General features: G+C 40.4%; 1 protein-coding gene across 1 annotated transcript in view; it reads left to right on the top strand.

Annotated features, from left to right (window-relative positions):
* Positions 1–12,840, top strand: part of si:ch211-200p22.4 (phosphatidylinositol-binding clathrin assembly protein) — a gene marked incomplete in the record, with an annotated part of 103,543 nt that overhangs the window by 57,001 nt on the left and 33,702 nt on the right. Inside the window, 5 exon segments of the mRNA XM_042228350.1 lie at positions 1,269–1,362; positions 1,887–1,998; positions 3,946–4,052; positions 7,218–7,259; positions 9,894–9,914. Of these exon segments, the coding sequence (XP_042084284.1) occupies positions 1,269–1,362; positions 1,887–1,998; positions 3,946–4,052; positions 7,218–7,259; positions 9,894–9,914 (376 nt within the window).

Here is a 12,840-nt window from a genome sequence, read left to right as displayed (position 1 = left end):
ACACACACACACACACACACACACACACACACACACACACACACACACACACTGTCATCTTTACTCTTCATTTCACACTTATCTTGTCACACAGCCGGAGACTGTGTTTATCTTTTGGCAATGCACTTAGAGAGAAGCAGTAGACAAAGACAGAACTAGCAGTTTCTCTGCAAAACCTCAAACTTGGACAGCAAACAAAGTTTTTTCGGGGTTTTTTTTTTTGTTGTTGTTGTTTTCTTTAGAGTTTATCCTGCAAGACATTTCAGACAAAACTGAACATTTTTCTGTTGGATGCATGTGAAATATTGCAGAAAGGGAAACGCGAAAATGTTGCATCCAGCTTGCTGAAATAAAGAAATAAGCAATTAGAATTAGGACGGGAAAAAACAAGCACATGAAACACAAGTTGCAGATAGTTTTCAGTCAACTTGAGTAGATTTGTGGTTTTCATAGACTGCACATTGGGGAAAGAAAATGGACTTCCGCTCCTGAAAGCTGGAGCTGAGTGATTGATAATAATAAATTCTAGAAAAATACTGAATGAATTGGAATCGCAGTATTTCACCAAGAGAATGAAACTATGTAGGAAGCATATAAAAGGAGAATAACAATGGGCCCAAAAATGTTTCTGTATCTGGCTGTAAACATGTTTACGTCTGCTTTAAAGTTGAATATTTTAACGTGAAAGTCTCATTTTTTGGGCCCACTCAAATGGCCACTAGAGGAACTGGAGATTTATGGGGTATTCAGGGGTTTTGGGGGGGGGGTTGTTCTTTTTTTCCTCTCTCTCAACTAAACCTTTAATTGCAGCCGTCGTATGCAGATTATGACACTTCATTTGTGGTATTTTAATCCCTCAGCTAAAGCTTTACAGCCTCCCTGGAGCCCTGTGTTTTCAAGTGAAAGTAGGTGCATCCTTTCTGAAGGTTTTGTGTGCGCACACAATCATTTCAATTTCAGAAAGTCCAGCCGCGGTGGAATGACACTGAATCTGTGTCACGCTGATCCAGCTGAGCAGAGTCTCATTATTTATCAGAGAGTGTTTTCAGTCTCCCATTTGTTGCACCTCAAAAAAGCACTTTGCACTACTGAGGATGCTTCAGTATGCAAAATATCGGTTCACTTACTACATGCGTCACATAGTTTTGGATCATCACTTCATTCCTTTTTTGTGAATCCTCTTAATTTGCATCAGAATTTAAATTTTGTCCACAAGGTGCCCGCTGTAATTGTGTGTTTGTGTGCGTTTTTGCTTCCTGTTTTGTCAGTATTGACGGCGTGATGCGCACCATGAACACAGAGAAGCTGATCAAGACGCTGCCCATCATCCAGAACCAGCTGGACGCTCTGCTGGATTTCCAGGTACCGAGTGTCTTTGTGTGCTACATATGTGCGCGTCCTGTGTCAGCCATGCTTCGTTCACTTTCTCATCAAAATGTAAATTGAAACCGTTTGTAAAGTTTTGAAATGCATTGATAGGAGTATTAAATAAAAAAATCACACTATGGGGACAGATTGCACATCTAAGTGCGAGCGTCTAGGAAGGGCACGGGAGGACTGGGTGGGGACTCATTGGTGAGGGTGCTGTGGTTTGTGCCAGCGAGCTTCAAAGAGTGATAAAATGGATGGTTTCTCATTGAAATGCATACTGAATGTGTATTGAGGGAGTGTGTGTGTGTATGGAAGTGATGGGGTTTTTTATTTTTATCCCCTCCACCTAAACTAAATTGACATTTTGCTCGGTGTGTGGTGATGTGCTCGCTTCACGCCGAAGGGGGAGAGGTGTCGGTATTTGAAAGAGATGCTTTATTTTTCTGAAAAGCTTTGGAAAGATGTGAGAGCGATGCCTCCTTCACCCTCTCACTCTCTACCTCTCTTCTCTGTAGGCCAACCCTAATGAGCTGACCAACGGTGTGATCAACTCAGCCTTCATGCTGCTCTTCAAGGACTCCATAAGGCTGTTTGCTGCTTACAATGAAGGGGTCATCAACCTATTGGGTACACACACACACACGAACACACACGCAGGATAAACAGCGAGCTTTCTCTCCTACATGTGTCAGGAATGATGAGGTATATCTGCAGTTTGTCTTTTGTGTGTGTTATGCGTGTCCTCACACTCACGCTCTTGTCAAGCAGATGTATAAAAACCCTCTCGCCAGCACATACACACACGTGTGCGCGCAGTAGGTTTTGACAAGCTGTCATGTAGCTGCCAAAAGCTTCTTTTTCTACAGCCGATGAATGTTCCTGTCTTCTTTACTTCCTCCTTTCCTTACAGTACTCTGTAAAAGTCTTGAGCTACCCCTCATTTTCTATATTTTGTTGGGAAAATAATGTTTCAATAATTGATTTCTTGAAACACCATGTTGTAGCCATTTCCCTCATTGCCGAGGTTCAAATTTTTGTGAACGAGACGCTCTCATGACTTCTCGAGTGACAATACTGACCAGCTAATCGGTGGCATGCAGTGTGACGACATTACATTTTAGTACCTGGTTGGATCGTTTGGAACTGCGGCCAAGCAGGTGCTGAAAAAGTACCTGATACCAGGTACTATGACCTGATGGAAAACCCTGCAAACCGTGGTGAAACTGTGCCGAATCGATCCAAGTAGGTACTAATGGAAAAGGGGCTTTGGACAAGGTTTCTTGTAATTTCTTAAAGCAGTCTTCAGGAATATTTCTCCAGGCTTTTAAAGGACATTTAAAGCTTTTCTTTGGACGTTTCTGCCTTGTTCCATTGTCAGTCGAGATGATCCCACACTGGTTTAATAAAGTTGAGGTCCAGGCTCTGGTGAAGCCAATCCATGACTGATAGAGTTCCACTGTGTGTTTGTCTATCATAGTATGCTTTTACTGCATTGGGAGTGTTTGGGGGATCATTGTCATGCTGAAAAATGATGCTGTTATGAATGAAACCATTTCCAGATTATATTGCATTTTTCATCATAATCCGATGATACTTTTCTGCGTTCATAATTTCATCAGTTTTTAAAAGATCCCCAACATCACTGAGTGAAATGCATCTTCAAACCATGACAGAGCCTCCACCTCTCTCCTGACCTCCTCCTTATATACTGATTTGAACAAAAAATGTCAAATTCAGATTCCCTGCTCGATCAGACCTGTTGTCACTGATTTTCAGTCTGTGCCAGCCTTGTAATCTGACATACCTCAGCCTTTCCTCCCTGTTTCCCTTCCTTAAGAATGGCTTCTTGACAGCCACCCTTCCACTGAGACCATTTCTGACGGGGCTTCAGTGAACAGCAGGTCTCGAGTAGAACTATGTCAGGTCTTTGCTGGATGTATTTTTTTTCTTAAAGACATGACTTTCAGATACTCTTCAACTGCTGTAAACAGTTTTTCAGGCCTGTCACTTCTTCTTTTGTCCTTCATTTGTCCGGTTTTCTCAGATTTGCTGGCGTATGACAAGTTGTCGGCTAACAGCTCTTCACCTCGTTGGTGCAAAAATGTTATTTCATGCCTGTCAAACTCTGTTATCACTGGCCTTTTTTCATAGACTCAACTAAACAAAGGCAAACAAATGATGTGTTTTGGTGACAGGCAAGTAATAAAGTGCCTAAAGATACAATTTAAAATTGGTTCTCTCTAACGGTCTCTTTTGTAAAGACACAAAACTAGTCCATGCCTTGAGTTAGGTGCATTTGTTAAGTCAAGGAAAAAGAATGGCTCTGAAAATGGTCAGGTATAAGGACTGGACTGGAAGTGAGTGAAAAAGCAGCCAATGTCCAAAGAAAGAACTGTGAAATACTTGTAGAAAACCTGGAGAACTATTACTCAAGAAAACTTTCCAAAGTCTGGCTGCTTGGTAGACAAACGAGTAGAAATGAGGGGTGGCTCAAGACTTCTGACTTTCGTACTGTACTTCACACTTCTGTCTTCCTTTTTCCTTTTAAATTTGTATGTCTTTCCCTCTCTGTAGAGAAATACTTTGACATGAAGAAGAACCAGTGTAAAGATGCCCTGGACATCTACAAGAAGTTCCTTTACAGGATGACGAAGCTCTCAGAGTTCCTCAAAGTGGCAGAGGTATATTTTTCCACGCAGACACCTTATTTTGAAGGCAATTTTGACCCTTTTCCTTAAAGGTTTTTAAAACAAAAAAGGCAAAAAACCCTTTATATATACATAAAACCTACAGATACGGTGAACCAGAAGTGCATATAAAGAGGGCCACATTTTTGCTCACACAGCTACTGTACGCTCTTCAAACCAGAATTCCTAACTTGCCCTCCCAGCCCCACATTTGCTGCACACACTTACATATATATGCACCCAAAATAACCCCGAAGATGGAGCATGTGGTTAGGCGCTCCGTTAGCTCGCTCTCCCTCTGCTCCCCACACTCCTCCATCTCATCCTTTCTCCTCCCTCGCTCTTCCCTCCGCCCCTGACAGAGATGGATACTCGTGTGGCTCTCCTTCGCCCAGCGCCTACAGATCATCCCTCTTTCTGTCTTCCCTCTGGTGCCCCCTCTCTTCCATCCCTCCCGGTGTTTCAGCAGACTTGAAACAGTGAGATCAGCTGCTGTAACTTCCACATTAGTGGGTTTTATCTTCTCTCCATTAATGTACATAAAAAATAAATGTTCCCAGTCACTTTCCTTTTGTCTTTTATAATTGGCTTTTGAGTAGCGCTCTGAGCTATTCATATATTTTTTTCGCTTCCATGTTGTACATGACATGATTCAAACATGTAGATTTCAGGGATTTCCAAGCCATCTATGCAGTTTATGACATATCCATAAATTAAATGACATGTTTCTCAGTAGCGAGCTGGTGCAGATGAGTCTGCTCCATGTGGCCATTAACGCTACATCTAAACGATGAGTAGTCAGTGTAGTAAATGTACTAAAAACAACTGAGATCTTGAGGTGTTACCTTTTTAGTTCAATGGATTGTTGAAGCAGATTTGCACATGAGGGTTGGGCATCATTTTAAGAAAGCAGCTTTCCACAGCAGACATTTTTGCTCAGGCCCTGCAGTTAGAAAGATTACCAGTGGCTCAGAACTGTCCTAATCAAAGGGAGCAACATGAACAGTGAGAGGACTCGGGTGACTGGACATTAGTCTTCATTAATTCTGAGATTTACCCCTGTTGTCGTGTGATTGGTGAAAAATGTCTGCAGTGTAAAAGGCCTCCTGTTAAAATGGGACCGTCCCATTTTTCTAAACTCTTAAGCTTTCGTTTAATAACTGAAAGCACCTGGATTGACTTGAAATGTGCCCTTGATATTCATGTTTGGTTGTTTTGTGATAAATGACAACAGGATAAATAATCAAAAGTATAAGTTGGAGGCTAACTAATTAAAATATCGTCTTTGGAAGGCACATGTTTAATTCTTACAGTGGCTGAAGCAGACATTTTACTGACTTTGGACTGTGCAGCTAGCAGGGTAAAGACTGTTTAACATCCAATCTGACTATTTTTACTTTAGGATATCTGTGTTCTCTCATGCAAGCCCACTGGTTAAAGTTGAAAAAAGGGGGGGAAAGAAAATGTGCTGTCTTTCAGTTCTAATGTTTTACGTATCAGGACATAATTTAAAAAATCCTCAGCAGGTAAACACAACCTCAGATGAACAGCAACATATGACAAATTGCACAATGTCCTTATTTAATTAAGAAAATGAAGCTAAAACACACAAACAGTTTATAGAAAATTAGTGCACCCCAGGACTGAGCAGCTTGTAGAAGCACCTTGAAGGAACTGTTTTCTGTGGGACTTCATTAGTTTTTCACATCATCTTGGAGAAATTTTGTCCCGCTGTTATTTACCATGTGTAGTCAGTTCATTGAGGCTTGTAGGTATTTGTTCATGCACAGTTTGCTTAAGGTACCACCGCAGCATTTCATTCAGGACCCCAAACACACGAGCAAATCTAAAACAGAATGGCTGAAAAAGAGTCAAACTCCTCGTCCTTATCTGTCAGACAGATGCTTGTCTCTGGAATACTTTGGTATTCAGAGGAGTTCATGATCAGCCCAATGACAACGTGCCCAGATCCTGTGGCTGCAAAACAAGCCCAGATTCATCACCCCTCCTCCGCCGTGCCTGACGGTTGGTGTGAGGTGTTTGTGCTGATATGCTGAGTTTGGCTGTCTCCAAATGTCGAGCTGTGAATTACAACCACACATCTGAGTTTTATCTTGTCTGTCTAAAGGACATTCTTCAGCAAATCTTGTGGTCTGTTTAGATGCAGTTATGGAAACCTAAATCATGCTGCCGTGTTCTTTTTAGAAGGAAGACACGTTCTCCTGAGAGTCCTTCCAAACAAGCCATACTTATCCAGTCTTTTTCTAACTGTGCTGTCATGAACTTTAACATTTAACATGCTAACTGAGCCTGTAGATCTGAGATGTAACTCTTGGGTTTTTGCCGTTTCTTTCACCTAGGGGTGGGTTTGCTGGGAAAGTTGTTAATTATCATTCTCAGTGTAGAATGATGGACTTTGCTCAGGATTTGACTTTTAATCATTGTCAGCAGTTGTTTCTCTAAGATCATTCCTGATGTCTTTTGTCCTCAGTCCACTTACTTACAATGCAGAAGCAGCATAAGTAGGTTTTTTTGTTTTTAAATTAACTACACAATATTGTTGCTGTTCATCTGAGGGTGTATTTTAATCTTTTAAACCTTGCTTCAGACCAGATCATTTATTTAAATGCTATCCTGGTCTAATAATTTAAAGAGGCTGTACATTTTTCTTCATTGACTCAAACGATCTTCAAGTAACAGGATTAAATGTTACTCATATTTCCTGTTGGTAAAGCCTGAAGGTGAGTTTGACAACAGGTTTGAAAGAGGGGAAAATAAGCTTGTTTATGTCGTGTCCTAGTGTTTTGGAGATGGTTTTGGTGCAGGTTATGGCGTCCTTTATGAGTGTTTTCAGAGTTATCACGCCATCCTTCATGCCTGCTCTCCCTCATCGGTCAGACATGTTTATCACTGTGCAGTCATTGTTGTCATTCACTGTTGAGATGTCAAACTTTTTCATGTTTATTTCTGTTTTTGTTGACACTGCCGCTGCATGAAGTAATGATTCCCCTGTTTTGTTTTGTTTTTCTTTTCTCATCCTTTTATTTTCACCAAATGGACCCCGCCCTCCTCTTTATGCTTCCTTCTCCATTTTATCCCACCCCCGACCCCTTCCTTTTTTCTTTTTTTTCCTTTTGTAAATTTTGTTTTTGACGACAGCAAGTTGGAATAGATCAGGGTGACATCCCAGATCTCTCACAGGTCAGTGTACATCTCACCGTCCACCTCTCTAATTCCAACCTTCTCACCTTTTTCCCCCCCAAAGAGTCTCTCCTGCAGCACTACTTCTTATCTCGCTGCTCTCTCTGTGCTTTCATCCACTGACTCACACTTTATTTCACCCCTGCCTATGCCTGTTTCTCCCTCCTGACCAGTTGTTTACTTCCTTTTCACTCTCCACCCTACTCCTTTTTTGTTTCTTTAAAAGAAAGCTAACCTGAATTTACTGTTTGAATCCAGGCAACTCCCTTCTGGTATAATTGATTTTGCTTTCCTGCTTTCCCTTTCACTTCTAAATACTCGTTACAGATAAAAAAATTTTTAAAAAAACCCCCAAAAAAAACCAGACTGAGCTGTGTTAAAGTTGGCCTGCTTAAGCGCTCCGGGCCATCGGCATGCCTGACGCAGATTTAAAACCCCCAAACAATGAGCTTTGGACCTTGAATCAATTAAATTAAAGTTAATTGCAAAAATGAAGGGCTTAAAAAAAACAGGACAGCAACAGCACTTTCTAATTGTCAAGAATAAATTTTCCTTTTTGTTTGTGAGTTCAGTGGAATCGCTTGAAGCGTTGTTTTTATCCTCCCCGTGGTTTATGATCGAACATCAAGGACATTGTTTTCTTTGTTACACTGCTACCCATAAACACACATTATAATTCACTTCAATACCGTTAATGACCTGTTTCTGTTTGTTTGTTTGTGTTTGTTTGCCTTCTTTGTTGTTCTAAATGTGTTAAAAATAGAAGGCCCGTCCTTGGATTCAGTGGAGTGAAATTGATCACCAAGAGGGCTGCAGCTAATGATTGCTTTACCAATCCATCTGTTGGTTGTCTTAATTAATCTGTGTAAAATACTGCAGTAAGTGGCATCGTTAATTGCTTCATTTAGTTGGTCAAACAGCAAAAACTAAACAAAAAAATCGAGAATATTGGGTTTGTTGCAATAATATTTAACAGGAAAAAGGCCCAAATCCCCACATTAGAGAAGCGGAAACTGTCAGGCTGTGTACTATAGAACATTGTTTTTGAGAAATAATGAAGCTATTAATTGTTTTTCAAAATGATAGCAAACGTATGATTATCTGGTTGTTTCAGATTCTAAATGGTGATGATTCGCTGCTGGTCTGTGTGATAGAGCATTATTAAAGTGTATGTTTTTTCTACAGAAGGCATTTACAGCGAAACTAGCAGACCTGCTGTACAGTATCATATTATTCTTAATGAGCAACAACAGTCAGTCAGTTAATTTTAGTTACTAGTTGGATGAGATCTGCTGTAAAGGGGGAAAAAACCTCAACAATCAGACATTTCTCTGTTGGCAACAGTGGCGAAGAAGAACTTACTTTGAACAGGAAGACACCTCCAGCAGGGGCAGCCATCTGCTGTGACTGTAGAGAATATAAATGATGGTGTTGTTGAGGATATGTTGAACCATCAACAAGCGCATCTGCTTGCCTCTGTTAGCTGCTGTTAGCCAGGGTTAGTGAAGGTTTTTTTTGAAGTGGATGTAACATTGTTGGACTCAGACACTTAGTGAATAAACTCTCATTTGATGTGAGAATGTAATCAAACTGTTTATCAAAGGGAATGTTTTTGTTTGTTTGTTTTGTGTTTTTTGACACTTAACCCTAACATTAGCTAGCATAAAGTTAGTTTAAAACCAACTATTGTTGTTTAGCCAACTTGTTGTCAGCGATGTGGAGACAGGAGGGTCCCATGGCTGATCTCAAGCTGCTTACGTAAAATGCCAATAATGTGCAGTGACTTGTCTTTCCCGGCCACTGTATTCAAATATGGTTGGTGAACAAGCTGGCTTCTGCAAACCAGCTTTTTAATAGATGAATTATACGTTTATTAGAAGGCATCAGTTTGCTGGAAAAGTAATTACATACTGTTCTATGCATATTTATGATTACAGTATCCTCTTTTCTGCTGACTGTATCTTTAAAGTAGCAAGTGTAGGCTAAATGTGGATGCATGTAATCAGAGATGCTGTCTTAGTGTTGGGTTGTGGGATTTCTTTTTGGTATTTTATATAACAATGAGTCAAAATTAACTTGGCATAGAGCAGTTGCTTCTGACAGATCTATTTCACCCACCCGCGACTTCTTTCATAGCACACAGCCACAATATGTGACTGATCCCAGAGTCATCTAGTTCCTTTGTCACTGTCACAGTCTCTGCTATGCCTCAGCCAGCTCAGTTTGGTGCTGTTCAAATATCAGCACCATATCTCAGAGGCGAGTTATCAATTGGTGTGTCCTTGGCTGACAGATTCATCCATAACAAAATAATCATAAGCTGCAGCCCTGATTGGATTGACAGTTTATTAAATTGAGCATACTTTGGCTCATAGTTGAAATAAACTTGGGCGAATTTTTTTTCCTATTTTTGCCTAAAGGGAGGGGGAGTCTCCCACACACTGACACACAACAGTAAAACTTTACAGCTTGCTGGATCGCGACCTTGGTTATGCATTACTAAAAAATCATTAGTGTGAAGCTGGAAGTCAACAGCATGCGAGCTGACAGTGTGGGTGTTGAACTCATAGTAAAACTGCACAGTTTACTGTAGTCATTAAACAGACGTTTTTCTTCTTCCCCCTCCTCTCGCAGAAAACAAAAGGATCATACATTGTAGGTGGTGGGTTGCATACTCTACGCCCCCCCAATCCTGCTTAACCTCCTCCTCCTGCATGAACGTCTTCATAGCATGTGTGTGTGCAACCATACACACTTGCACCTCAAGCCCTCAAAGGCATGCTCTTCCCCTGTTTTTCGAGCGCAGAATGATCTGGTGTCAACTCAGTGCAATATGTGTGTGTCGGCCTCAGGTGGCAGTCGCTATCAAACGCGCACACACACACACAGCCTTGGCACGACAAGCAAAAGGCCATGAAACCTCATGAATAGAAAATGAAGCTTCACCCCTCCGTCTTCATCTGCATGAAAAGAATCTCTGCAACGGCTTTCGGCTCGGCTCATTTAAATTCCGTCCTCCTCCTTTTTAGATGTTGTTTATTTCATACTTGTCATGCACGACATCATTTCTTCAACACGCATGGTGCAGGTGCTTTAATAGTGAATGACCCGAGCATTACTGCGTAATCACTGTCAAAAAATAAAGGAAACGTCAGAGAGAAGAAAGCAGGGATTCTTTTTTTTTTTTTTAATACTAGCGCTTTTTTCTCAGTGCTTTCTAAAGTCAGAGGTATTACTGCTAAGCATCTTATGTTAAGAGCAAGGCATGCTCGTGATATTTCCCCCCCTCTGAGAGTGTGTGTGTCAGAGCTAATATTGACTAAGCACACACACAGTCTTCTTTTCACCTATTCAGACTCTGCGGCAGTTAAAGATCTTTCTTTGTGCAAGTCGCTGTTTCTTTAACAACCAGGCAACAGTTTGGCAAGAACCCACTGTCTGGCCCAGCCTCCAAATGCCTCTCGTGTGTGTGTGTGTGTGTGTGTGTGTGTGTGTGTGTGTGTGTGTGTGTGTACTGACAGCAAACTTTGCATTCTTGCGGACGGAGAGGCAGACATGACGTTGTGATATTTTCACAGTGAAAGAATTTCCCCTCCTCTCTCCAAAGCCAAAAGAGAGATGAACTATTCTTTTAATTGCTGCATGCTAAGTATGGACGACTGAAACTCCCACTTATAGAAATGATGAGTTTGGGTCTCTAATTTATTGGCCTAGTGACACATTTTGTTTGCAGTCTTGCTTCTGTACACCACCACAGTAGATTTTAAATCACTGAGTCTGTGATTGACTGTGAAGGTTTTCAGAGGTCTAACAAACATTTTGCATTAACTGTTTAAAAATTGCAGCCATTTTTATACATATTACCGTATTTTAGAGGTTTAAAACTGACTGACAGGCACTTTCAGTTACAGTTCCTTGTTATTCTCTAAAAATAAAGCAGACTTAATATCCAAAGTTGATTCAAAGTGTTGAATTTTTATTTTTTAGGCTTTTAACTAATTTTAAATGTAAGGCCCAAAGAGATGACAGTGTGAGTGAGGGAGGCTGTCATTAGGCTCTAATACTAAAATAAACCTACCAGAGAGGAACGGCGAGAATTTTCAGTGTGGCAAAATCAACAATTTGGTTCATTTTTTAAAAAAAGGGGACGGCACCAGCCAGCTCAGGAACACCAAAAAGTCCCACCAAAACCCCACAGGATGTGACTAAAGATGTCAGAATTATTTCCATGGTTAAGAAAAATAAATTCACAACATCTAACCAACTCGGGAGCAATCTCAAGGAGGTATGAGTATTATTGTCAGAGTGTAAAATCAAGAGACACCTTCATGAAATACAGACTGTTTACAACAAAGTGCAATCCACTGGTTACACTGAAGTACAAGAAGACCAAATTAGACTTGGCCTGCACAGTTCTGCAAAAAGGGCAAAAGCCAAATCTGCCAAAGCAACCCAAGAAAAAATTGGACAAAAAAAAAAAAGTCAGTCACCTGATGTCAAACCAACACAGAGGCTTTTTAGTTACAAGATACAGAACTGAAGATGGAGATCTACAGACAAGCAGCAGCTAAAGAGAGCTGTAGTAAGGGCCTGTTGGAGCATCTCAGTGAAGGAAACACAACATCTGTTGATGTCCATGAGTTTGACCTCTATTTCCTAAACAGTTTATGCAAAACTGTTCGTTGAATTAAAGCTGAAAGTCTCCCACGTGGTGTTGTACAGACGCAAAACTCTGAAAATGTTGCCTTTTCCCAACAAGTTATGGGCATCACTGTAAATGAGCCATTAATTGCATCAAGAAAATACTGTAGGCATTAATTTCATTAATAAAATGTGACAGATTGATTTATTTGCCAATTTTATTTTTATATTTGAAAAAGTTCTGGTTGTATTTTCCATCCCAGTTTACTTTGATGTGATATATATTCATTTATTTCAATAGAGATACTTGCTTTTTCCAGAAATCTATCGTCTTTATCTTGTTTAGCTGTTGGTCTCAATTTTTTTTTAGCAGACAAAGAAACACACTTTGAATTACAGTCTACTTATTTGTGTAAATCAGAAATACCTAAAGAAGCATCAGAGCAATAACAAATACATCATTTATTAAGGGAAATACTTTAAAATAGGAAATGAAGTAAAGCTAAATAATGCAAAGCTATGTTGAATCAGTTGATGTCATTTAATTGATTTTGTTTAATTTTTATGTCCCGTTTAATATAACGTAATTATTTCTAATTTTGGCACTCGTGGTCCTCCGTAGCTCTTAAAAACCATTGATTATGCAGCGATAGTGCGGCTGCCTGGCTCACTGTCGCCTTGCTGTTTTGCTGTGGTCTTTTTTGGCATTAATGAGGCACCTAACAAGTGCAGAAGACATCCTGTTGTGCAGTGTCAAACAATTGGAGTTGAACTCGAAGCTGCAGCCGAACTGTTTTATCTGTAGTAGCATAGCAACAGTCCCCAAGTAACCCACTCGCTAACTGGTACACAACAGCTCAAATTTAGCGCTGCTGCCTGGTGTCGTTGTACAACAAAAGGCTCTTTAAACACTCCTAGCCTCGCTTGTTTTTAGGAAAAA

The sequence above is a fragment of the Haplochromis burtoni genome, unplaced genomic scaffold, assembly GCF_018398535.1.
Source record: "Haplochromis burtoni strain Fernald_Lab_line unplaced genomic scaffold, NCSU_Asbu1 Contig_319, whole genome shotgun sequence".
Lineage (NCBI taxonomy): Eukaryota > Metazoa > Chordata > Actinopteri > Cichliformes > Cichlidae > Haplochromis > Haplochromis burtoni.
This window is presented reverse-complemented; position numbering and strand designations above follow the sequence as displayed.